Below are 27,321 nucleotides of genomic sequence, written 5' to 3'. Positions count from 1 at the left end.
GAAACCTGTGAAAGTGTTCTTATTAGGAAAAAAGGTCTTTGCAGCTGTAATTAAGTTGAGGATCTTGGGACTATCCTAGATTACCTGGGTGGTCCTAAATACAATGATAACTGTCTTTCTAAGCCAGAAGAGAAGACCCAGACAGAAGAGGAGACGCCATGTGAGGACAGAAGCAGCAATTAGAGTGCTGCGGCTGCAAGCCAGGGAGGCCTAGAGCCACCACAAACTGGAAGAGGCGAGGAAGGATCTTCCTCTAGAAACTTCGTAGGCAACATGGCCTTGCTGACCCCTTGATCTTGGATCTCTGGCCTCCAGAACTATGAGAAAATTAATTTCTGGTGCTTTAAACCACCCAGTTAATGGTAATTTGTTATAGCAATCCTAAGAAATGACTCCAGTGAGGAGTGTACAGAGCCTAGCACAGTGCCTGGCATGAAGAGGAGCCTTCTGAGAGATTGTGTCCCCTGAGAGCAGGCACCGTTCAAATCTATCTTGTTAACTCCCAGAGAGAGGTTCTAGTGCAGCTCATAATGGTGTGTGCACTGAGAGTAAATGTAGACCTTGAGCTTTGTGGGAATAATCTTAGGCTTTGTGGATAACAGACATACATTTTCACTAATGTGTATCAATAGAGATTAAAAAGCCGCTCTCTGCAGCATCTCTGGTTAAATGCCTACAGGTGGCAGCTGCTGGGATCCCTGCCCTGTAGGTCGCTCACAAATGGGCTTCAAGTGCACAGGTTGGAGGCATTCTGGGCTCCTGGCTCACAGAGAGTCACTGGCTGAGGCTTGGTTAGGAACTGCAGCCCTTCCCCAGGCTGAGGAGAGGCTTTGGGAGGCCATCCCGGGCCCTGCATGAGAGAGGCTGTGAGGTAGCTCATGGAAGCCAGTGCAGGGCAGTGGGGTGGCCAGCAGCCATGGCTCTGGAGATGTCTACCCAGTAAAGCAGCCACCAGTCACATGTGGCTATTGAAATCTAAACTAAATCAAGTTAAATTAAATAAAAAATTTAGTTCTCCATTCCTGCTAGCCACTTTTCAAGTGCTTAAATAGCCAAGTGCTGCTTAGTGGCTACAGTATTAGACAGGTCAAATTTATAGAACAGTGCCATCAGCCCAAAATTTTCTATTGGACCACACACCTCAGACAAGAAGGGGTAGGGTTTTAGCTCTGTAAGTTACTGGAACTGTGACCTCAGACAAGTGGATCTCTACCTGTCCAGGACACCATCTCTGCCTCAGTGTCCCTGTCTGTGAAATGTGGATAATTGCAGTACTTCCTTCACAGGGACAGGATAAAATGAGATCTATATTCCAAGGACTTAGCGCAGTGCCTGAGGCATGTTAATGCTTGGTGATTGAGAGTTCTGGTTATCAGCGAGAAATAACCTATAGGAGAAGAGAAAGGCAGGAACACTGCCTGGGAGTCAGGGGGCATGGGGTCCAGGTGAGGATCTGGGGGAGGATCTCAGGAGAGGCCATAGTGAGCAGCCATCATTCCGATCCCTGCCCCATCAAAGCTGTGTGACTCTGAGTGAGCCACTTGAGCTCTAAATCAGGTAGCTCACCAGTAGAACATTTTACCACCTCCTGTGTTTCCAGGAAAAGGGAAAAGCCTGAAGTCTTTGACAGGCTAATATTCTTTGACTCTGATACTTGCTTTTAGAAATCAGCTGGAAAAAAAGATTCAGATAAGTGAGCAGACAGATGTTCAAAGATCATCACTGGAGAATAGCTAGTGTAACAAAATCTTGAACACAGCCTATGTGTTTCATAATGGGAAAATAAACACTGTGGCACATCTGTATGACAACTATTCTAGATAGGAGACATTATTTTGTAGAATAATATTATATACACGGGAAAGTGCTTGTATGTAAAACATGAATAACATATTTGAATTTACACAGCATATTCTTGTACTTATTTTTAGAAATCATTTATATCTATATTTAAAATATAATCCAACATTTTGACAGTGGTTCCCTTAGGATGTTGAACTGTGGTTGCATCTTATTTTTACCTTTCTGTACTTATCAAAGTCTCTATAACTTGCCTTTATTAGTTCAGAAAACCTTACACATGCAGAAGGCTGCCAACCTAGATGATCTCTAAGGGCCCGGAGGGCAGATGTTCTGTGACTTAGCAAAGGGGAGGGGAGAGAATAGCTTGTTTGCAGCCTTGAAGCCCCTATTCTGCAGGGAATGGAGTGGGTGGGCAAGGGAATGTCCTTCAGTCCTAGGACCCTAAGACCAGCCATGACAGGTACCACTGAGAGCAGCTGATGCAGATTAGGGCTCTGAACCTTAAAAGAGAAAAAGGAGAATAAAAAATGTCCAGAGCAGGGACTTCTTATTCACTTCTGATCACACACTGTAGACATACAGTGAACATGCGCTGAATGACTGAGTTTAAGACTAAGTGGTAAACCAAGTGTCTGCCATGGGCTGGGCATTGTGCCAATTGCTTCCATAGGTTTTCTTCCTTTGAACCTTTAAGAAAGGACATTTGAGACAAAGAATCTATTTTGCTTCCAATGAGTATATGAAGAACTTTTTAATCTTTGTTGATAATTTAAGTAAAGCAAATTAAAACTGGGACTAAAGATTTTTCACCTGATCGATAAGGAACTATTTCTAAATTTAATAGTGTCAAGTATTGGTGAAGGTGTGTAGCATCAGCCATTCTTATGTACCAACTGTGTACATGCAGCATGCACTTACCAACTGGCATCAATGTTCTGGGAAAAGTATATGTTAATAGAAAAATCTTAAAAATATCGAGCCCTTTGTTCTAGAATTTTTGCTTAGAACTCTAGTCTTTATTCTGAGAAAATAGTCAGAAATGGGCAAAAAATTACATACAAAGAATTTTTAATGCAGCATTGTTATGTCACCCGAGTTTCCTAAACTTTCCTCAGTGGGAGGCTACAAATGAACAACATTTATTTTGATATACAAACTTCTGAGCTCAGAGGCACAGCTCACAGCTGCATAACTTTCAGACCCCTGCAGTTATTACTGGGGTTTTGCAGGGGGTCCCCCTTGTGCTCAAGAGCTTTTTTCACCAATCTGCTTGCTGGTTCTCCTGCCAAAAAGCCACCTAAGGGAGATGGAGTCATACCGTCCTGTGTGCCCCTCCAGGCCCACTTCACACCCTTCTGCAGACTGCTCTGCCTTGAAGGCTGACCACGGGGACTATGGCAACGGGCTCCTCATCAACAGCCAATGGGAATCAGGAGACCAGAATAAGCGTCCCCAGACAGGGAGGTCAGCTCCTCACTCCCCAGCTGCCTACTGCCCCTGGCCAGTCTCAGGCTGCGGACACCATCTCTCCAGGAGACTTTCTTTTGCTCTTTCTCTCTCTGTTTTTTGATGGTTATGGTTTTATTACAAAGGATACACATAAGATGAGGCCTGGAAGGGTCCCGATACGAAGCTTCCATGCCCTCTCTCAGTGAACTTATGTCAGGCCACCCTCCCAGTACACCCACGTGTTCACCAACCACAAAACCCCAAGCAGACCCTTTCTGACATAGGGTTTGCCTTCATTCACTCACCCATTCACCCATGCTAGGTCCCAGGGTGCCACACTGTTCCCTATACTCTGTTCATACCTTTGCCAATAATTCCTAAAACTTCCTTGAACTTCCCAATTTGAGTTTGCCCTCTGAAGTTGTGTGCTGGAAAACAGCTCTGTAAAACACAAAAGCCCTGACTTGCAGTGTTTGTAGATTTTCATGGCATGAATACTCCCATTGTGGCCGATTTCCAGCTCCAAGTGGTTTAACAACTGGCTGGCAAAGTCTGTCATGACACTGGTATGAGCCTGCACACCAGCAGCCCCGCCTTTCCTGAGGGACCCTGACACGTGAACGAGGGGTCAGCCACTGCCTCTGCTGTTGCTGCCTTAAGTGAGGATGCAGCTGCCCGTTCTACGAGCCACTGCCACTCCATCCTCATCACCCCCAGAGTCTGAGTCTCACAAACTGTGGTGTGACAAGAGCTCCATGGGCCTACATCTACCTCTTCTCACACCCCCAAGGCTCAAAGCAGTTCTGGGCATAGCTAGGAAATTGAAGCCTGTTGCCATCTTCTGTTTCTATGGCCCTCTCATCTCTATTCCCAGTTTGTGGTCCCCCAACTGTGCCCTTACAGATGGAGTCTCCTCCCTGCCTGTCAATTCCTGAAAAATGGAATGGTAGTTGGGAGCGTGAGGGTGGGAGGCGAAACAGGTCTGCTGACCAGCAGAGGGTAGCTCTGAGTTCTACTGAACGCAGGTAAAGAAGCACCATTCTTAAATATCCAACATGACTTTGATAAAACATTTTATGGCTTAGTATGTAATAGTATATAACCCTAATAAGAAAAGTATTTTCTGGAATGAGAAAACGATTACAATATTCTGCCACATTAAAGAGCAAGAGATTTTTTTCTGGTCCAACGTTACAACATAGATGTAGGTGATGATGTTAGGTGAAACAGGCCTGACACAAAAGCACAATTACTGTGTGATTCTGTTTATATGAGATGTCTATGTAGTCAGACTCACAGAAACAAAAAGTAGGATGATGGTTGTCAGGGGCTGGCAGGAGGGAGAAATGGGGAATTGTTTAATGGGTTTGGAGTTTCCATTTTGCGAGATGAGAAAGTTCTGGAGATCTGTTCCGTATGTTGGGGAGGAAGAAATTTCCTCTACCCTTCAAGGTTCTTCTAGCTGGTCTAAGAATCAAATTGACAGGAGAGGGATTAACAGGAGAAACAATCAAATTTAATATGTAGGTACAGGGAATCCATAGATTCAAAGCCAGTCAGGGAGAATGAAGGATGTATGTCATCCTGAACTAAAGAGAAGAGGGTAGAGGTCTGGGACTTCAAGGGAAATGGGAAGCAATTCACAGGAGTATGAAAGAGTAAACATTGGTAAACAAATGTTTGCTGGGCCACACAGAAACAATGGGACACAGAGAGGAATCCTAATAGACTGAGTCACGTTCTCCCCTGTCCACTACCCCTAGGTCATGCTGTGATGTAGTTATCTCTGATGAGAGCTTCCCTTTTGGGGCAGTTCCTCCATCTAAATCCTTTTTATGTGGTTGAGCAGGGATGTCAAGATTTCTTTCTGAGTCTTTTTGGCCCTGACTGTTTTCAACTCTGAAGCAATCTACATGTTGATGATGGCATATCTGGGGTGGTGCTCTTGGACCCTATACACAACAGCGAGCATCTAGTTAACACTACTGCAGTGTACACTTAAAAATGGTTAAGATGCTAAAAAAGGTTTTAAAAAACAAGAGAGGTTTTTTCCCCAAACAAAGCAACACCTACCCCCTCAAGATTCTCTGTTTATTCCTCTGGGTGTTAGAGATGTGACAGTGACTAGGAACAGCTCCTGCCCCAGACCTCAGGGTGTTTACACTGCGGCGGGGAGACTTCTCAATGGAGAAAGCACAGGAACGAATGTAAAACGACAAGTGAGGCAGTGCTCTGAGGAGCTGCACCCAGTGCTCTGAGCATGTTAGTTAAATCAGAGCACGGACCGGGCCGGAGTTGAGGTGAGGGCCCAGGACTGAGTCCTGAGAAGGGGAAGAGCTCACTACAGGTGGGGAATCAGGGTGGGGGGCGTGCTCTGGGAGGGAAGGAACACACACCCTTTTATGAGTGTCTAGAAGGACACACATATACCACCTCCCTTAGCAGCTACTCCCCCCAGGTAGGGGTTACCCCTGTGCCCTACCTCCTTCCTAGGCTCTCTACTGTCCAACTTTTCTACTGTGAGCTTGGATGATTTTGCAGGAAGGAAAAGTTATAAAAAACTGACCTTACTGCACAGATGAACTGCATTGCTCTTTGTTTATTTATGCTCCTCCTTGTTTCAAGGGTATTTCAAACTGCTTAAAGTTATGTTAATAGAGCAGACTAAAATACCTTGTTACTAAGTTTAAAAAAAAAGAGACTAAGGGAAAATACAGCTAAAGAGGAGAAAGGAGTGAGGCATCCCTTCATCCATGAGGAGTAGCTGAGTCATGCTCCATGTCAAGTCTTGTCCAGCCATTTCATTTGCCTACGGATATTTAATTGTCCTGTTTTTATACTTTGTCTTCTCATTTCTATTGAAAATCTTTCATTGTGATTTCCTCTGCCCCTTATTACTCTCTTTCCCCTAAATCGTATCTTTTTATTTTTCTGTTGTACCTTTCTGTAGTTTTAAAAATCCATCCCCCATCCAGACAGGATCCACCTCAGCACAGTGATGTATTCAGAGCCTGTAGGGTAAGTCCTCAAATGTGTGAGCAAACGGCTGAGCTGGGACTGAGAATGACTCACCCCCACTCCCTGCGGCACCTGTCCAGTGACACACCCCCAGCAGGGGCTCAGGACCCAGTTGCCAATTTGATTTATGGGACTTATTATCCCAAGTGGCGGCAGAGAATAGATATTGATTCAAAAGGGTTTAAATAAATAAGTGGATGCATGGTCCAAAGAGAGCTATAGACTGAGGAGAGGGGTCAGTAAAGCAGCTGAAGCAGATGGCATAAAGAAATGCTGGTCCTCTTGAAAACTGTGCCTATGGGAGACATGGAGGGGCAGGGAGGGGCAGTGGCGTCAGCAAGCACAGGTTCACATCCAGGCTCCATCACATCAGCTGCCATTGGGCAAATCACAGAAACAAAAAGACCTTTTATAAGGATTACCAAGAGAATTGTATATGCATATGCATATGTACATGCATATATGCATACATGTGTATCTGTGTGCATATCTGTATGTGTAGACATATGTGTATACATTCATGTGCATGCATGCTCATTATGTATTATGTGTATGCATGTGCATGCATGTGCATGTGTGTGTATATGTATGCATGTATATATGTATCTGTCCATGCATATGTATATGGCTCATGCCCTGGCACATAATAGATGCTCCATAAGTGAACATGCTCTTCTGTATCACTGCCCTTCTATTCCATTTGTGCAATAGTGAGCAACCTGATGTAAGAGTATGTAAAGCATTTCTAAAGCACCCCCATAATACTTCATATAGCAATCTCAGGCTTTTAATTTCCACAAGCTCAATATTGTCACTATCACCAGCAACAATTATGGTTCTCCTTTTAAATCACTTACAATATGTTCGTTACTATGGCTGCATAGCAAATTCCTCCAACATGTAGGGGCATCCAGCAACCATTTAATTTGCTTATGGATTTTGTGGAATTGGAATTCAGAGAGAGCACAGGCAGTGGCTGATCTCTGCTCTGTGCTGTCTGACACCTCAGCTTGAAGGCTGGGGGCTGGAGTTATCTGCAGGCTCCTTCCCTCATATGTCTGATGAGAGACGCTGGTTGATGGCTGGGAACCGAACTGAGGCTGTTGGCTGGAACACCTACACATGGCCTCTGACTTCTTCTCAGTATGGAGGCTGGCTCCAAGGGAAGTGTCCCGAGAGAGAGGGCCCAGTGAAAGCTGTGTCACCGTTTATGACTCAGCCTTGGAAATCACAGTGTCACCTCTACCATATTCCACTGGCAAGGCAGTTACAGAGCTCTGCCCAGGTTGAAGGGGACAGGACCCAGATGCCTCTTGAGGGAGCAGTGTTGATGTCACACTGAAAGAAGAGTACATGAAATGGGATACATGTTGGTGTGGCCATCTTTGCAAAATATAATCTGCCACACTATTTGTCAGGTAGCTTAGATGATCTCTTATTCCTCAAAAAACACTGAGGGTCTAGGTATAATTATCTCCATTCTAGAGATGGAAAAACTGAGGCTCAGAGAGGCAAAATAACTTGCCTCGGGCAATATATTTAACCTTTCTGAACCTCAGTTAGCCCCTTTATCAAATAAGTAGAAAAATTTCCACTTGAATGGACTATTATGAGCTGACAATGCTTATCACCTTATGGGGCTGTTGTTGGAAGGCTGTGATCTCTAAGCCACTGTGCTAATGCAAAGTACCAATCTTTATTGTTGTAACCTCATTATTTCCTTGCCTTCCACCTACAACCATCTGTCACACACATCCCCTAGCCAGCCAGGAACCCAGGTTCTCATCACAGGCCCTCAGGAGCAGAACTTGTTAAAGCGTTTCAGTGGGAGTTCATTTCAGTATAGCAGACAAGCCCACACCACCCCTTCTCTGCCAGACCTCATCTTCCAGGAGCAAAGCACCTTGGGAAGAATGCTAGTGTTTGTATATGAGTTCCCAATGTGTGACTTTTAGCACTTCATTTAGTCAACTGCAAGCAAGTAGCCCTTTGGTTAAAAATGGCCATCTGTTGCACCATGCATCTCTCTCCCAAGAGAACATAAGGAAGGACTAGCATTTTTGCATTTGTTTATGGGCCCCGGGAGGACTTTTCTGGCTCCTGAATGGGCCAAAGACCACCTTGGAAAATCACTCCTCCTGGGATTCATTCCAAGACCTGTATCCCTCATTGTCAAACCACCTGCAAGGTCTGAGCCCTTAAGGGACCTTCTTTGCTATGATTTGTCCATTAAACAGACAACTGACTTTTCTTTTAATATGGCTCAAATTGGAAAGGGGCAGGAGAAAGGGCTAGAGAGTTTGTGGAGGCCTGAAAGGCTGCTCTTGTTTAAGGGCCTGCTGGGCCAGCTGCCTCAGGGCAGTAGAGAAAGGAGTGTGGAAGGGGACAGAAGTTATTCAGCAGGCTCTGCTGGCCTGCACCCCTACTCCTCAGGGACTGGAAGCACTTAGACTGACCTCCAGAACTTCAGATGGTGGGTGACTGTGTAACGGAGGTGAGCTTTTATGTCTTGTAGCAGCACCAGGCTCTGAAGTAACAGCCCTGGCTTTGCAATCTTGGAAGGGCCAGCTTCAAATGGCCCTGGCCCCTTAGAGCAAGGTAATGGTGGACCAGTAATTTAAGGTCTCCAAGGCTCACATTCACTGTCTTCATCTGACCACTGGGTAAAGTGAGGGGTAGAGGCATGCTGACTACTAGCATCATGCCTGATACCTGGAGAGGCCCAATATATGGGGATTGTTTTGTCTCCTAGTTTTAATCCTTAAAAAAATCACTTCACAAATAAGAGATTGGAAAATCTAAAAGCATGTTTTTGCCTGCGAATGCTGCTGCTCACTTGCCATAGTGGTAGGCACAAACATCTGTCCACGAGCCCAAATTGTAGTTTGACATCTCTGGGAGGCTGCCTGGCCTAGCAGAGTGTCCCTGGACTGCGCTGGGGAGAAGCAGCTATGCAGCTCTCACTGATCCCAGCTTCTGCTTGGTTGGTCTTTAAAAGGTAGTTTTCTCTTCTCCTGCCCCAAATCTCCACCATCTCTTACCCTCATCACTACCCTGAACAAAGTAAAACTGAAAAATCCCTATAGCACAGAGGAGAAAATTGAGGCTCAGAGAGGGGCTGTGATCTGCCTGGGGTCACACCGCACACAGGTGCCAAAGGTAGGAGGGTTCAGTGCTCCAGGGGGGATATTCCAGCCCCCCAGTGGCTGGCAAGTGCGACTCCTTGGAGCTTTAACTCCTCCTCCCTCTGCCATGTCAACAAAAGGAAAACCATTTCCCTTTCCTGGCTTCTCTGCCAGCCCAGAAAGACTGAGTGAAGAGGAATTGTCTCCAAATATACTGGATACTCTTCCCTGGCTCCTCAGTTTTGCTGTCTGTTGTTTGTAATCTGTTTCCTATGAGACGCTGGGACTTGCAGGTGTGGAGGCCTGGGTGACAGCTGTGCTCCTCTGGGCTGGGTACCTGCTCTCCCAAGTTTGTATCCCAGGGCTGTGTGCTCAGACTTGACCATATTTGGGCATGGAGGCTCGTCCCAGATGGGGACCAAAGGCCGCTTCCCCAGAGATGGGCTGGGAGCCCAACCTTCCTGTTGGAGCTCAGGCAGCCTCTTTTAGGGGTGGGGGCTGGGAGCCAGGCAGAAAGAAGCTGCCTGCGGAAGACTCCAGGGCCCGGGAGACTGTGAGTACTGGGTCCGAGAGCACTTGGGAACTGGTTTCTCCAAAGAGGGGCTGGAGGGGGGAGATCTTTGAGGAGGGAGGCCGGTAGAGGGAACTCCCTTCTTCGAAGGGCTGTCTGTCAGGATTCTGGGCTCCAGGAAGGCTGACATCGGTGTCACTGGGGACTAGAACTGCTGGCGTCTGGGCCTGTGGTCTGATGGCCTGCTGGGGGCAGGGCGGCTGCAGGGCCAAGTCCCTTGAGTAGCTCAGTCCACTTGCCCTCAGGTCGCAGCTCCCAAAGCAGCCAGAGGGCAGCAGCCTAGAGATTAGGAGCAGTCCCGGCACGTCACCAGGGGAGGGGTGGGACAAGAAATAGGCTCAGCCAGAGCACTGAGCACTCCGGCTCCAAGCCTTCAGGGCTCCCTTTGTTAATGGTAATAGCTAATGCTTATCAAGGGCTTGTGTTGGGCCAGGGACTATGATAAGTATGTGATAGTTAATGTATCATTTGATCTGTATCAGAACTCTCTGAGGTAGGTACTATTATTCTTTTACAATCACGTGGTTGCCAACTGACAAAACCAAAATTTGATCCCATGTCTGATGACTTCACATTCCTAAGGAAGAAGATCAACACAAATACCAGGTTACCCAGGAGCCTGCCTTTGCCTTTCAGTCTTTCCTAAATCCATCCCAGACCAGATGACTTTTCTAAATGGGAAGCTATATCCAAAAAAGTCCACAGATATTTAATAACTCTCAAAACCAAGGAGTTCTTCTTGGAGTCTAACTGAAATATCTGCAAACAAACAAACAAAACACTACAAAAAAGAATTTAGAGGAAGGCTATTGGGCGACTCACAGGACAGATGCAAAAGCCAGACAGCTCTGGCTCTGGGCAGCATGCAGGTGTCAGAGCCACGCTCCTGGAGGGTCTCATGCCCCCTGGGAGGGCGGAACTGTGCTTGCACTGGGGTGAGTTGGATCCCTAGGAGAAAACGAGGGGCTCCTGCTTGCAGAAGCCAGGAGGATGAAGCCGCCAGGTGCTTCAACCCATTCTGCTTTGGCTCCTGGGTGGCCCAAGAGAGCAGGTGCAGCAGCCACTGCAATATTCTCGCCTGAAGTAGGGAGTGGCCTTTACAAGGTCCTGACTGCTGGGCCCTCCTGCCATCCCCACTGCCCTGCTATGCATCCCCTGCATGCATCTCTGGGCCAGTCAGCCCTGCGGTGGGCCTGTTTCAGCAGAACCGTGAAATGCTCCAGGTTTTCTGAGCCAAGTGTCCCAGGAGAAAGTGCAGAGATGTCCCACCTCTGCTGCTTACTGTATTAGCTCATCTCACTGTATTAGTTTCCTATTGCCACAAACTTGGTGGCCCCAAACAATAGAAATCTTCTCACACACAGTTCTAGAGGCCAGAAGTCCAAAATCAGCAAGATGTTAACAGGGTCCCACTCCCTCCAGACGCTGCAGGGGACAATGTATTGTTTCTTGTCTCCTCCAGTTTCTCATGGCTGCTGGCACTCCCCAGCTTGCGGCCACACCAATATGATCTCTCTTTTCCTAGTCAAATCACACCTTCCCTTCTTCTGTGTCTAATGTCCCTTTGCCTCCTTCTTTTAAGAACACTTGTGATTACATTTAGAGTCTACATGAATAATCTCCCCATCTCAAGATCCTTAACTTAAAGTCTTTGCCATGTGAAGTAATAGTCACAGATTCCAGGGCTAAGAACATGGGCCTCTTGGAGGCCATTGTTGAACTCACCACATGCTGTGTGACCTTGGGCAAGTTGTTTTACCCCTGTGAGCCACGGGTCTGTTATCTTTAGAATGGGGATAATGATACTTACCTCTCAGAGCTGGTGGGAGGCTTACATGGGGTCAAAAATGCCCTCTGAAGTTCTACAGTTCCATATAAAAATAAGGGGTGATGTTGATATCTGCACATCCTCCCCTCACCTGTCCTCCCGTCAGTCAATTATTTTTCATGTGTGCTGATCTCATGTTTATTTGACTCTGTGGCCCTAGAAATGATCACTGTCCCCAGTGGAAATGGGGAAGAAGTTGGTGATGGCCCAGAAGCGGGGAGAGACTCGGGCCCTCTGCCTGGGTGTGGCCATGGTGGTGTGCGCCGTCATCACCTACTATATCCTGAGCACCACTGTGCTGCCCCTCTACCTGAAAAGGTACCAAACCCGCTGGCCTGCTCCTATGCTCCAGCCTCTCCCCTGAGGCTCTGGTCTGCTAGGAACCCCAGCCTTCTTTCTACTCCTCCCCTTGACCCTCTCACCAGGCAGGGTGGTCTGCACAATCTTCATGCTTTGAGTCAAGGGTTCAAGTGCAGGGAGGGTGGCCAGACTAGGCCCTGCTTGTCTAGCATTCTGGGACTTGGGGGTAGAAGATGCCGGAAGACGTTCTCATAAGAAACAGCAAAGATTGAAGCAAACACTCCAGTGTAAGTTTGATTCCTGGAGGGCCAGAATATTTTGTAGCTCATCTAAACAGTTTGATTCACTCTGCAGTTTCCTGGTCAGGTGGGCATCTAGTCTCCTGTTGAATATTTCAAGTGATGGGGAGCTCACTACCTCCTTGTGCATACCATTTCATTGCAGGGCTTTTCTGATAATTGTCTATCCTGAGCTAAAACCTACTCCCCTGCAGCTCTACTCTGGAATCTCAGAGAATGTTTGATGCCCTTGCTCTCTGACATGTCAGCCAGGTGAGCTTTTAAAGGAAAAGCTGGGAAGTTCTTGACGCACACTCCATTTGGAACAAACACTCTGTTCTCTCTGCTTGCTCCTAGGATAAGTCTCAGACCCTTGCCTCTGGGCATGTCTCTGCTGCTGATAGCCCCCTCTGTCTGGCCCTGTGCCTCCTGCCTGATAAATGGGAGATGAGTCACAGGTGATTCACTCCTGTGTTGATGAGCCTGCTAGCCTCTCCTGGGCCTGCTTCCGGGTAGAGCAGTTTCAGGCTGGGATCTTACCTGACTGGGGCACTGCTCAGAACAGCTGTGTGTATCCAACACCTTATCTTCAGGTTAAGTGCCATCCTCACCATCTTTACCAGCCTGACACAGATAAACCCCTTTTAGATCTACTCTTTTTGCATGGATTGTAAAGCTACCCAAACCTGGCTTTAGGTCCTGTGTGGCTTCAGAAAAGTCACTTAGCCTTTCTGAACTTCTCTTCCAGAATCTGCAAGATAAAGGTGACATGGAAAAGGGATTCTCAGGCCTGGCTGCTCATTAGAATCACTGTGAGGAGCTTAAAAAAAAAAACATACCAGGGCCTGGGCCCCATTTACCTTGGAAATTCTGATTCACTTGTTCTGGGATGTGGCTTGGACATGGGACTCTTTAAAAGCTCCCTGGATTTTAGTCAGCAGCCAGGATGAGAACCATTTATGTAGGTGGTGTTAAAGAGGCCAAGAACAATGATATTCTGGTTCTATGATTCTTCCCTTAGGTCATGCTCCTTTAGTGCTGGGTGCTTATGGCAGGATGAGGGTCCCAGTCCTGAGTCTCTCTAAAGGGGTTCAAACCGGGTGCTCTGTGCCATCCAGGCTCTGAGATGTGTATGTATGTGTGTATGTGGTCTTCCCAGCGTGTGGAACCAGGAATCCACGTGCCACCTGATTGAGACCAACATCAGGGACCAGGAGGAGCTGGAGGGCAAGAAGGTGCCCCAGTACCCATGTCTGTGGGTCAACGTGTCAGCAGTGGGCCGGTGGGCAGTGCTATACCACACGGAGGACACGCGGGACCAGAACCAGCAGGTACCAGTGTGGGTGGGGGGCTGTCACATCTCCTTACCCCAGCAGGTGCATGGGCCTGCCCCTAACTGTCTCTCAGCCCTGCTCTGGAGAGCAGAGGCTCAGAAAAATGAGTGCCCCAGACCAGGGCCCGTGGCCGGTATGAAGCCCAGGTAGGAGCTACTCTTCTCAGTTAGGCTCAGACAGACCTGGGTTCGATCCCTGCTCTGCTGCTCGCTGGCTGTGGACCTGGGGCAGGCACAGGCCATTCCTTTGGAGCCCCTCTAAGCCTCAGTCTCCATCCCTGTTGAAGTGCTGTTATGAAGTCAGACTGTATGTAACATGCCAAGCTTGATGCTGGGAAGAAGCAGTTTTAGGGTTATTCCTTCATTCTGTAAAGTGAGTCAAATGAGACCAGACAAGGCTGACCCCACTGAGGAGAGCCCTTCTGACCTTCCAGGGCTGGAACCTCTGGAGGGCAATGCTTGGGAGATGTTCCCACCACTGACTCCCAGCCTGTGCCCCCGAGCCCCCTGTGCACCATGGTAGCCCCTCCCTTAGGAAATACGAGTTAGCCCATATCCATTCATTAACTGACTTATTCACTCAACAGTCACTGTGCACCACCTGTGTCAGGGGCTTTGGACTCAGGAGAGAGCACGTGCATGAACTAAGACCTAGTGGGGGACTCAGTGCCATGGCAAGGAACAGAGAAAATTATGGGGTGGCAGGAGGGAGTGACGTTTTCCAGCCAACAGCAAGATGAGGGTATCAGAAAGGCTTTTGGGCTAGGCTTTAAAATTCAGGGAGGTACTGGACACACAGCAACATGGAGGGCGGCAAACACCCGGAGGGTGGGCACAGGCAAGGCATGGTGGAAGGAAAGGCTGGGTAGAGACCAGGATCCAGAGACAGCTGCAGAAAATGGCACAGGATGGGGTGTAGCAGGCAAAGACTGCAGGGGAGGGCAGAGGTCTGCTCTCAGAAGACCTCAACACTATCCAGTTATGGAATTAAAAAGAGTTTTTTATGTTTTTGTTTTCCGAGATAAAAGTTTATGAAGAATGCTACAAGTTATGGATAATAATAATGGACTTAGGCATTTATGTTCAATCAGGATATATATATTTTTAAGCTTTCAAAGTCTAGCATAAAGAAGGGAATTGGGGGAAGTGCTAAGCTTATCTGCAATCCACATTGTACCAAAAACACACTGGTTCAACCAAATGAGAAGTGGAGGCTAATCCTGCCTGTATAAGCACATATTAAGAGCAAAGGCCAAGGCGGTCTGGTCTCTCTGATTCCACAAGGACTGGTCTCTCCTCAGTCTGAGCTCATGACAGATGGTGTTCCTTTGCATCAAAAGGCCAGAGCTTTACCTGGAACAAGTTCATTCCAAATAACGTTATGGCACTGGTTTTCACAGGAAGTGGAATCATTAGTGTCTCTTATCTGACCCCACAATTTCTAGAAGGTTCTAATGATTACCAGGAATTAAAATTTAAACAAACCATAAAGAAGGGAAATAGTAATGATATTCTGGCACTGTATAAGCTGTGCGCTTGTCATTTTTATGGAGGACTATGAACTACAGAATTAAAACGTGACCGTGCACGTTGGTGCTCCTCACTGGCTGTGCATCAGGATCACCCGGAGAACTGAGCAAAACCTATACTGGACCAGCTGAAGCAGAACCTCTGGGCTCTCCAGGTGGTCCGAAGTGTGAGCATTACTGCTGTGAAACACTGGGAGGCTTTCACGGGTCTGGGGCCCTGAGAGCATGACCAGCGGGGTACACAGGAGTGCGGATTCAGTTTCTGGGCAGAGAAGTGGGGGCCCAGCAAGTCAAATGCCCAGGATGGAGGCTGGCCTGCAGTAGGGATGCTGCAGTCAGAATCCAGTGGCTGATAAGCATCAGGGTGCCTAGGGGGACAGTGGGATCACTGGTGGTGCTGGGGGGTCATGGAGAAAAGTCTGGACTGTGCCAGGTGGCCAGACCGATTCTGTTGTCACTAGCATGACTCAGCCCCCCAGGTGGAGAAAGAACCTCCAAGTGCCCCTGCACCAGCTGCTGTCAGGACTCCTGCCTCTTTTTTGGCATTTGATGCCCCCTGATTCATCCCAAGGAGCAAAAAGCAAATTCTCAAAGACAAGCAGAAGTGGTTGCCAGTGTGACAGGGGTCCGAATGGGTTGGCCAGCAGGCTGCCTCCCTGGACCTGAGGTTGACAGCTCAGAGCAGCACAAGTCCAGGTGGTCCCCTGACGTGAGCTGTCAGCAGCATGTGAGACATACCTCTTCCTGGCCCTGGAGGGTGAGCAGGGGCCCTTCTACCTTTCTTTTGGTAGTCTCTCTAAAGGGGTTCAAACCCGGTGTTCTGTGCCATCCAGCCTCTGAGCACCGTGTGTAGGGAATCCTCTGGATCCATGTGTGACAGGCCAGGCAAGGCTTTGTGCCCCACCCTGACTCTGAGGGTAGGGGCCACCAGAGCCCATCTGTTGTTCCATGAACCTTAGCTATGGAGGTTCTGAGCTGCATCCCATGGTCTGTACTGAGGACAGTGATGTCACAGGCCTCTGGGGAAAGGTTGGGCATTTCAGACCTTTCAGACAATGCAGAGGTAGCTGGATCCAGGGGAGGGGAGAGAAGATGTAAGTAGGGCCCAGGCCTCTGGGGTTGGACATGCAGTGTAAACTCTTGTCCAGTGTGTTGCCCAAAAACTCCTGCCAAAAGGGTCTGTGAAAGATTCTATGGGGTCCAGGCTGTGCACAAGCCCCCCCAAGCTTGTCCATGGTCCCCTCTTTAAGTAGGGAAAGCAGGAGCTGGTATTGCAATTTGAGGGTTAAGTCACAATATTATTATTTTTAATAATATTAGCTGCTCCCATTTATTGAGCATTTACTATGTGATGAGTGCTTTCCATGCATCATCTCTGCTAAACCCATTGACAGTTCACCAAGGCACCCTCATGAACCTGTTTTACTAGTCTCAAAGAGATTGTGGCCCTTACCGAGGTCACACAACCTGGACCCAGGCCTGTCTGGCTTTGTAGCCTCACCTTTCTCATTGCGCTAGGACATCCAAGGTCACAGGTAGAGGCACTGGCTAGGCCCTCTCAACTTGGGATTCTGACTCCACCTGCTACTGGGATGCCACCGTGTCGCAAAACTCTAAACACCCGATTCTGTAGGAGCCTGCTGCTCCCCACCCTCTGCTGCTCCCTGTCTGGGTGGGGACCTCCTTCTGGATGCAGTTCCCCGACTTCCCAGGCTGTCAGGACTGTCACAACCATCTTCTATACTGCTGGGCAAGTGCTGTCAGTGCATGGAGGCAGCCCTGGGGGCCAGGCCTCATTCAAACCAGGGAGTAGCCGAGGCCTGGGGAGAAGCTGACTAACAAATTTACCACTTTCATCTCAGACACGATTGCAGTAGGCCAGTGGTCTCAAACTCTTATGCATGAAGGACCCACCTGATTGTTGAGCCCCCTCCTCAGCCATACAGAATGAGCAGGAGCAGAAGCTTATGGCCAGTCCTTCAGGGAAGGTCTGCAGCAGGTGCAGCAGGGCACCACCCTTGCAGAACATCTCCCAGTGGCTCACATGAGCAATATTCAGGCCTCCCAGCACACAACAGAAATAAAATCAGGGTCCCCACTTTGTGCCTTCTCTGTAGAGCTTTCCAGCTGGACCTCATCTGACTAGGCCAGAGGTTGCTAATAACAATGATCAGTGTCAGACTTAAATGTGTACCATGCTCTGCCTGCACGAAGCTCTTTTAAATGCACTCTCTCTTTCTTTGGAGTCCCAGTGTCCAATGCCAGCTTGCCAACCGCTTTTGTTTGGCTCACCTCAGAGGGTTTTCAATTCAGAATTTTGCCAACATTTTAAAATTATGAGAGTTCACATTGAAATCTGGTTTTCAGGTTTCTCAAAATGTCCCAAGCCTGGCATAATAGGTCTTCTGGATTGCATGGCATCCATTGTCTGGATGGAGTGATGACTGCTAGTCTGGATCTGCCTTGTTCTCTCCATGTCACTAGGCCCCTCCATTCCCTAACAATTCTCCTTGGTGTTATGACAAGTTTCAGTTGACACCTGTCATCTTCTTCCCTCATCTGTGTCCTTGTAGACATCACCTGCACAAGGCCTATAGGTAACTGAGTACACGACCTCTGCCTTAAACCCAAATACAGAGCCCACTTGGCCTGTGTGTCACACATTGGTCTCCTTAGACAGTTAAGTTTAAAACCCTTTTTTAATAACAGCCTTTGAAAAAGGTATTGCTAGTAACTCATTTAAGAGGCAAAGATATGAAGGCTCAGAAAGGTGAGCGATTTGCCTAAAGTTCTACAGCCAGTGTGAGCAGGGCAAGGGCTCCAACTAGAACCCCGGCCTCCAATTGTGCAGGGTGTACCCTGAGCAGCTCCGGGGCCACCATCCTCACCAACAATGCTGTGAAGGCGCCTTCTAGGACAGTCAGTACCCAGCCTGCCAAGCTTCAGATGGTCCCGGCTCCGAAGCCATCACCTTGTTTTACTCCGTACCAGCCCTCAGCTCTGAGCACAAGGCAGCAGGAATGTCCAACCCCATGGGTGCTGTTGCTTCTCCCCTCCAGTGCTCCTACATCCCGGGCAGCCTGGACAACTACCAGCGGGCCCGGGCTGATGTGGAGAAGGTCAGAACCAAATTCCACGAGCACCGGGTTTTCTACTGCTTCTCCACGACTCAGGAAAATGAGACCAGCGTCCTGTACCAGCGCCTCTACGGACCCCGGAACCTCCTCTTCTTCCTCTTTTGGCCCACCTTCCTGCTGACCAGTGGCCTCCTCATTATCGCCATGGTGAAGATCAACCAGTCCCTCTCCATCCTGGCAGCCCAGAAATAGACCCATCCATGCCACAACACTGCTCAGGCTGCAGGGGACCTGGTGGGCCCCAGGCTGCCACCCACTTGGGTACCCATTCCTCCTCCCCCTGCCTCCCACTGTTTCCCTGCAATCCACTGCATGGGGCCTTTGGGCAATCTCTTTGTTAAGTCAATTCCTGCTCAAGAATGTACAGTGGCTCCTTAGTGCCTTGGAGGGCACAAGGCCAGCCAGTTATAGCTCTCCATTACCTGTCCCTACTCAACTGACTCAAACCCAGATCTACTGTGCCACCCACCACCCCGCAGACAATAATGAGTCTTCCCTCTGGGCCTGTGTTCTCGTGTTTGACTTGAAGGCCTGCCTGTCCTGCCCAGGAAGCCACCCTGGGCAAACCTCAGTTCCTTCTTTGAATTCCATAATGAAAACAACAGCGGCTCCCATGTGTAGGGCACATTTAGAGTGTCGCTTGTTTTCAGGACACCAAGTGCCTATATGTAGTTTTATTCCAATATTAATAAATATGGGTATAAGCTTTTAGTTATAAAATAAGTAAGTCGTGTGATATAATTGGATACAATACAACATAGTGACTTCAGTTAATAATACTGTAGTGCGTATTTCAAAGTTGCTAAAAGAGTAGATCATAGAAGTCCTCATCACAAGAAAATAAAGTATAACTATAAAAGGTGATGGATGTTAACTAGACTCATGTGGTGATCATTTTGCCGTATACACAAATACTGAATTTTTATGTTGTACACCTGAAACTAATATAATGTCATGTGTCAATTATACCTCAGTAAGAAACAAATATATAAAAATGTTATATGTCAAAACATACCTTTATAAGAAAACAAATATATAAAAATACAATGAGGCAATAAGAAAACTATTAAAAATCATAAAAATATTAACAGTAGGACGATGGTTAATTTTAATTTTCTTCCTCACCCTTCTTTTTATTTTTTTTTTTTTTTTTTTTTTTTTTTTTTTTTTTTTTTTTTTTTTTTTAGAGGGGAAAATTGAATATTTATTTAATGGATCTGTTTATAGACATAGATATATATTGAATGCAGTTAAATAGCAAAAAAATAGCTTGCTGATATAATTATTTATACATATTTTAATAATGTTATATAAAATATTCATTAATATAGTCATATCCTTTCACTCTCAAAATTTGAAAGAAAACTTTCTTCAGACTTTTCACATGTATGGTTAACAACATGTCTATCACTATAGCCATATTTTGAATCACAGATAACCATATTATAAGTTACATCATCTTCCATCTATGTTGTTTGAGAAATAGCATTTTAAAAATCTGTGTATGATGCTGTCATTTGAAATATGGTTATCAAAGCACGAGGACCCACATGTGTCTTGCTGTTGTCTGTTTTTAGGCTTTTCTTTTTTTTTTTTTTTTTTTTTGAGAGGGCATCTCTCATATTTATTGATCAAATGGTTGTTAACAACAATAAAATTCAGTATAGGGGGGTCAATGCTCAATGTACAATCATTAATCCATCTCAAGCCTAATTCTCGTCAGTCTCCAATCTTCTGAAGCATAACAAACAAGTTCTTACATGGTGAACGAATTCTTACAGAGTGAATAAATTCTTACATGGTGAACAGTACAAGGGCATTCATCACAGAAACTTTCGGTTTTGATCATGCAATATGACCTATAAACCATCAGGTCAAATATGAATATTCATTTGATTTTTGTACTTGATTTATATGTTGATCCCACATTTCTCCTATTATTATTATTATTTTTATTTTTAATAAAATGCTGAAGTGGTAGGTAGATGCAAGATAAAGGTAGAAAACATAGTTTAGTGCTGTAAGAAGGCAAATATAGATGATCAGATGATCAGGTGTGTGCCTATGGACTAAGTATTAATCCAGGCTAGACAAGGGCAGCAAGACATCCACGGATGCAGAAGATTTCTCTCAAAGCAGGGGGGGTGAGGTTCTGAGCCTCACCTCTGTTGATCCCCAAATTCTCACCTGATGGCCCCCCTGCGACTGTGCCTGTCTTAGGTTGTTCCTCCCTTGAGGAATCTTACCCGTCTCTGGCTAACCAGTCATCTTCCGGGGCCATACAGGGAAATGTAAAGTTGGTAAGTGAGAGAGAAGCCATATTGTTTGCAAAGGTTAGCTTTTTACTTCTTTGCAGATTTATGCCCTGTGGCTTCTATGCCCAGCACTTGTCTCGAGGTATCTTTACCACCTGGAGGAATTATGATACTCGGTAAATTCGATATGAGGCACGAATTCTATTTAAGGTTTGTAATTAGGAAGGAAGAAGAAAAGCTATAGATGTAGCATATGAAGGAAACTTGGGAGGATTGATTATTTCTTTGACATATCTTCTTGTATAGTACCTTAAGTATGTACAGGTTTTAAACTACTAACTAATTTGCACACACATATTAACATAATAGGAATACGGTGACATAAACAAAGCAAATCTATAATTACCAGCCATCTCCAGTGAAGCCAAGAAAACCATTTAGGCACCCTAGGCATTTGTGAAAATTTATCTATGATATGATGGATATTTTCGAACTGTACTTGAACCATCAGACAAATTAAAGCAGCCCATTTCTGGGATCTGTTCACATCCCATATGTTCTTTTAACCATAGATAGTCTATAGTCATGAGATTTTGGGGTGCTACAACTTGCACCCCTCCCAACTCCTGGTTGAGTTCCAACAGTACAGATCCAGTCAAATTTGTTGTCTCACTGTATGCACATGCCAGCCTAGACATCTCCCTCCTCCTTCTTATGGCAAGTCCAGGAGACGGTGGGCTGGATGCAGCCACAACCGCAGCATCGTCCGGATCCCTGTGGAGGCTTTTTGATGATCATCCCCCGGCACGAGTCCTCCAGAGAGTGCTGATGCCGGAAGCTCCTCCTCATATCGTATCTTAGTTCATTTTCTGGGTATCCAAGCTAGGCCTTGATCTTCTGCCTAGAAACAAACAGACCCTTTGCCCACACTTTGACATGCCCTCTATACCACTGTGCAGAACTCATTGGAGGTCAGCACACAGTAACTGCTTTTTTTTTTTTTTTTTTAATTAAGAGAAAGGAATATTATCAGAAAAGAGTACCTCCATAGCTGATCATCTGACACCCTTTAAGTGATCAACATTAAGGATATTTAAAGCATGCGTTGATCTTTGATTTACCAATAGTTTTATCCTGTTAAGGAGTAATCCCCCTTTTCTTTCTTTCTTTCTTTTTTTTTTTTAAATTTTTAATCTACACTTACCTGAAGAATACTATGTTTACTATGCTCTCCCCTATATCAGGTCCCCCCTAACAACCACATTACGGTTACTGTCCATCAGCTTAGCAAAATGTGGTAGAGTCACTACTTGTCCTCTCTGTGTTGTGCAGCCCACCCTCCCCTTTCTCCCTCCCCCCCATGCATGCTAATCTTAATACCCCCCTTCTTCTTCCCCCCCCTTATCCCTCCCTGCCCACCCATCCTCCCCAGTTCCTTTCCCTTTGGTACCTGTTAGTCCATTTTTGGGTTCTGTAATTCTGCTGCTGTTTTGTTCCTTCAGTTTTTCCTTTGTTCCTATACTCCTCAGATGAGTGAAATCATTTGGTATTTCTCTTTCTCCGCTTGGCTTATTTCACTGAGCATAATACTCTCCAGCTCCATCCATGTTGCTGCAAATGGTTGGATTTTTCCACTTCTTATGGCTGAGTAGTATTCCATTGTGTATATGTACCACATCTTCTTTATCCATTCATCTACAGATGGACATTTAGGTTGCTTCCAATTCTTGGCTATTGTAAATAGTGCTGCGATAAACATAGGAGTGCATCTGTCTTTCTCAAACTTGATTGCTGCGTTCTTAGGGTAAATTCCTAGGAGTGGAATTCCTGGGTCAAATGGTAGGTCTGTTTTGAGCATTTTGATGCACCTCCATACTGCTTTCCACAATGGTTGAACTAATTTACATTCCCACCAGCAGTGTAGGAGGGTTCCCCTTTCTCCACAGCCTCGCCAACATTTGTTGTTGTTTGTCTTTTGGATGGCAGCTATCCTTACTGGTGTGAGGTGATACCTCATTGTGGTTTTAATTTGCATTTCTCTGATAATTAGCGATGTGGAGCATCTTTTCATGTGTCTGTTGGCCATCTGTATTTCTTTTTTAGAGAACTGTCTGTTCAGTTCCTCTGCCCATTTTTTAATTGGGTTATTTGTTTTTTGTTTGTTGAGGCGTGTGAGCTCTTTATATATTCTGGACGTCAAGCCTTTATCGGATCTGTCATTTTCAAATATATTCTCCCATACTGTAGGGTTCCTTTTTGTTCTATTGATGGTGTCTTTCGCTGTACAGAAGCTTTTCAGCTTAATGTAGTCCCACTTGCTCATTTTTGCTGTTGTTTTCCTTGCCCGGGGAGATATGTTCAAGAAGAGATCACTCATGTTTATGTCTAAGAGGTTTTTGCCTATGTTTTTTTCCAAGAGTTTAATGGTTTCGTGACTTACATTCAGGTCTTTGATCCATTTTGAGTTTACCTTTGTATATGGGGTTAGACAATGGTCCAGTTTCATTCTCCTACATGTAGCTGTCCAGTTTTGCCAGCACCATCTGTTGAAGAGACTGTCATTTTGCCATTGTATGTCCATGGCTCCTTTATCAAATATTAATTGACCATATATGTTTGGGTTAATTTCTGGAGTCTCTAATCTGTTCCACTGGTCTGTGGCTCTGTTCTTGTGCCAGTACCAAATTGTCTTGATTACTATGGCTTTGTAGTAGAGCTTGAAGTTGGGGAGTGAGATCCCCCCTACTTTATTCTTCTTTTTCAGGATTGCTTTGGCTATTCGGGGTCTTTGGTGTTTCCATATGAATTTTTGAATTATTTGTTCCAATTCATTGAAGAATGTTGCTGGTAATTTGAGAGGGATTGCATCAAATTTGTATATTGCTTTCGGCAGGATGGCCATTTTGACGATATTAATTCTTCCTAGCCATGAGCATGGGATGAGTTTCCATTTATTAGTGTCCCCTTTAATTTCTCTTAAGAGTGACTTGTAGTTTTCAGAGTATAAGTCTTTCACTTCCTTGGTTAGGTTTATTCCTAGGTATTTTATTCTTTTTGATGCAATGGTGAATGGAATTGTTTTCCTGATTTCTCTTTCTATTGATTCGTTGTTAGTGTATAGGAAAGCTACAGATTTCTGTGTGTTGATTTTGTATCCTGCAACTTTGCTGTATTCCGATATCAGTTCTAGTAGTTTTGGAGTGGAGTCTTTAGGGTTTTTTATGTACAGTATCATATCATCTGCAAATAGTGACAGTTTAACTTCTTCTTTACCAATCTGGATTCCTTGTATTTCTTTGTTTTGTCTGATTGCCGTGGCTAGGACCTCCAGTACTATGTTAAATAACAGTGGGGAGAGTGGGCATCCCTGTCTGGTTCCCGATCTCAGTGGAAATGCTTTCAGCTTCTCGCTGTTCAGTATAATGCTGGCTGTGGGTTTATCATATATGGCCTTTATTATGTTGAGGTACTTGCCCTCTATTCCCATTTTGCTGAGAGTTTTTATCATGAATGGATGTTGAATTTTGTCAAATGCTTTTTCAGCATCTATGGAGATGATCATGTGGTTTTTGTCTTTCTTTTTGTTGATGTGGTGGATGATGTTGATGGATTTTCGAATGTTGTACCATCCTTGCATCCCTGGGATGAACCCCACTTGGTCATGGTGTATGATCCTTTTGATATACTGTTGAATTCTGTTTGCTAATATTTTATTGAGTATTTTTGCATCTACATTCATCAGGGATATTGGTCTGTAATTTTCTTTTTTGGTGGGGTCTTTTCCTGGTTTTGGTATTAGGGTGATGTTGGCTTCATAGAATGAGTTTGGGAGTATTCCCTCTTCTTCTATTTTGTGGAACACTTTAAGGAGAATGGGTATTATGTCTTCTCTGTGTGTCTGATAAAATTCCGAGGTAAATCCGTCCGGCCCCGGGGTTTTGTTCTTGGGTAGTTTTTTGATTACTGTTTCAATTTCTTTGCTTGTAATTGGTTTGTTTAACTTTTGTGTTTCTTCCTTGGTCAGTCTTGGGAGGTTGTATTTTTCTAGGAAGTTGTCCATTTCTTCTAGGTTTTCCAGCTTGTTGGCATATAGGTTTTCATAGTAGTCTTTAATAATTCTTTGTATTTCTGTGGAGTCTGTCGTGATTTTTCCATTCTCATTTCTGATTATGTTGATTTGTGTTGACTCTCTTTTTCTCTTAATAAGTTGGGCTAGAGGCTTATCTATTTTGTTTATTTTCTCAAAGAACCAGCTCTTGGTTTCGTTGATTTTTGCTATTGTTTTATTCTTCTCAATTTTGTTTATTTCTTCTCTGATCTTTATTATGTCCCTCCTTCTGCTGACTTTAGGCCTCATTTGTTCTTCTTTTTCAAGTTTTAATAATTGTGATGTTAGACTATTCATTTGGGATTGTTCTTCCTTCTTCAAGTGTGCCTGGATTGCTATATACTTTCCTCTTAAGACTGCTTTCGCTGCATCCCACAGAAGTTGGGGCTTAGTGTTGTTGTTGTCATTTGTTTCTATATATTCCTTGATCTCTATTTTGATTTGTTCATTGATCCATTGATTATTTAGTAGCATGTTGTTAAGCCTCCATGTGTTTATGAGCCTTTTTGTTTTCTTTGTAGAATTTATTTCTACTTTCATACCTTTGTGGTCTGAAAAATTGGTTGGTAGAATTTCAATATTGTGGAATTTACTGAGGCTCTTTTTGTGAGCTAGTATGTGGTCTATTCTGGAGAATGTTCCATGTGCACTTGAGAAGAATGTATATCCTGTTGCTTTTGGATGTAAAGTTCTATAGATGTCTATTAGGTCCATCTGTTCTAGTGTGTTGTTCAGTGCCTGTGTGTCTTTACTTATTTTCTGCCCGGTGGATCTATCCTTTGGGGTGAGTGGTGTGTTGAAGTCTCCTACAATGAATGCATTGCAGTCTATTTCCCTCTTTAGTTCTGTTAGTATTTGCTTCACATATGCTGGTGCTCCTGTATTGGGTGCATATATATTTAGAATGGTTATATCCTCTTGTTGGACTAAGCCCTTTATCATTATGTAGTGGCCTTCTTTATCTCTTGTTACTTTCTTTGTTTTGAAGTCTATTTTGTCTGATATTAGTACTGCAACCCCTGCTTTCTTCTCACTGTTGTTTGCCTGAAATATGTTTTTCCATCCCTTGACTTTTAGTCTATGCTTATCTTTGGGTTTAAGGTGAGTTTCTTGTAAGCAGCATATAGATGGGTCTTGCTTTTTTATCCATTCTATTACTCTATGTCTTTTGATTGGTGCATTAAGTCCATTTACATTTAGGGTGACTATTGAAAGATATGTACTTATTGCCATTGCAGGCTTTAGATTCGTGGTTACCAAAGGTTCAAGGTTAGCTTCTTTAGTATCTTACTGCCTAACTTAGCTCGCTTATTGAGCTGTTATATACACTGTCTGGAGAGTCTTTTCTTCTCTCCCTTCTTATTCCTCCTCCTCCATTCTTCATATGTTGTGTGTTTTGTTCTGTGCTCTTTTTAGGGGTGCTCCCATCTAGAGCAGTCCCTGTAGGATGCCCTGTAGAGGTGGTTTGTGGGAAGCAAATTCCCTCAGCTTTTGCTTGTCTGGGAATTGTTTGATCCCACCATCATATTTAAATGATAGTCGTGCTGGATACAGTATCCTTGGTTCAAGGCCCTTCTGTTTCATTGCATTAAGTATATCATGCCATTCTCTTCTGGCCTGTAGGGTTTCTGTTGAGAAGTCTGATGTTAGCCTGATTGGTTTTCCTTTATAGGTGACCTTTTTCTCTCTAGCTGCCTTTAAAACTCTTTCCTTGTCCTTGATCTTTGCCATTTTAATTATTATGTGTCTTGGTGTTGTCCTCCTTGGATCCTTTCTGTTTGGGGTTCTGTATAATTCCATGGTCTGTTCGATTATTTCCTCCCCCAGTTTGGGGAAGTTTTCAGCAATTATTTCTTCAAAGACACTTTCTATCCCTTTTCCTCTTTCTTCCTCTTCTGGTATCCCTATAATACGAATGTTTTTCCTTTTGTATTGGTCACATATTTCTCTTAGTGTTGTTTCATTCCTGGAGATCCTTTTGTCTCTCTCTATGTCAGCTTCTATACGTTCCTGTTCTCTGGCTTCTATTCCTTCAATGGCCTCTTGCATCTTATCCATTCTGCTTATAAATCCTTCCAGGGATTGTTTCACTTCTGTGATCTCTTTCCTGACATCTGTGATCTCCTTCCGGACTTCATCCCACTGCTCTTGCATTTTTCTCTGCATCTCATCCCACTGCTCTTGCATTTTTCTCTGCATCTCATCCCATTGCTCTTGCATTTTTCTCTGCATCTCTGTCAGCATGTTCATGATTTTTATTTTGAATTCTTTTTCAGGAAGACTAGTTAGGTCTGTCTCCTTCTCAGGTGTTGTCTCTGTGATCTTTGTCTGCCTGTAGTTTTGCCTTTTCATGGTGATAGAGATAGTTTGCAGAGCTGGTACAAGTGACCGCTGGAAGAGCTTCCCTTCTTGTTGGTTTGTAGCCTTTTCCTGGGAGAATAGCGACCTCTAGTGGCTTGTGCTGGGCAGCTGCGCGCAGACAGGGCTTCTGCTTCCTGCCCAGTTGCTTTGGGGTTTATCTCCACTGTTGCTGTGGGCTTGGCCTGGCTGGGGCTGTTCCTCCAAAATGGTGGAGCCCCGTTGGAGG

General features: G+C 45.2%; 2 protein-coding genes across 3 annotated transcripts in view; one reads left to right on the top strand and one right to left on the bottom strand.

Moving 5' to 3' along the window:
• The window catches only part of KCNIP1 (potassium voltage-gated channel interacting protein 1), a 335,952-nt gene that overhangs the window by 290,707 nt on the left and 17,924 nt on the right, over positions 1-27,321 (bottom strand). The window lies entirely within an intron of this gene.
• On the top strand, positions 9,796-19,459 carry KCNMB1 (potassium calcium-activated channel subfamily M regulatory beta subunit 1). Of its 2 annotated transcripts, none has more exons than XM_017654973.3 (4): positions 9,796-9,948; positions 11,955-12,112; positions 13,532-13,703; positions 18,294-19,459. In XM_017654973.3, the coding sequence occupies exons 2-4, from the start codon at positions 11,979-11,981 to the stop codon at positions 18,561-18,563; spliced, it is 576 nt and encodes a 191-aa protein (XP_017510462.3). In that variant the 5' UTR covers positions 9,796-9,948; positions 11,955-11,978; the 3' UTR covers positions 18,564-19,459. The 2 variants fall into 2 exon arrangements, with proteins under 2 accessions (XP_017510462.3, XP_017510463.3); XM_017654974.3 differs by having other exon boundaries at positions 18,226-19,459.

Source organism: Manis javanica, chromosome 1, assembly GCF_040802235.1.
Source record: "Manis javanica isolate MJ-LG chromosome 1, MJ_LKY, whole genome shotgun sequence".
In the NCBI taxonomy this organism is placed as follows: domain Eukaryota; kingdom Metazoa; phylum Chordata; class Mammalia; order Pholidota; family Manidae; genus Manis; species Manis javanica.
This window is presented reverse-complemented; position numbering and strand designations above follow the sequence as displayed.

What these genes read in the sequence shown, in the direction of transcription:
- KCNMB1 (XM_017654973.3), top strand. Translation starts at nt 11,979, where the DNA reads ATGGGGAAGAAGTTGGTGATGGCCCAGAAGCGGGGAGAGACTCGGGCC. An exon ending in CTGCCCCTCTACCTGAAAAG is followed by an intron (nt 12,113 to 13,531) that starts GTACCAAACCCG and finishes TGGTCTTCCCAG; the next exon opens with CGTGTGGAACCAGGAATCCA. An exon ending in CGCGGGACCAGAACCAGCAG is followed by an intron (nt 13,704 to 18,293) that starts GTACCAGTGTGG and finishes TCTCCCCTCCAG; the next exon opens with TGCTCCTACATCCCGGGCAG.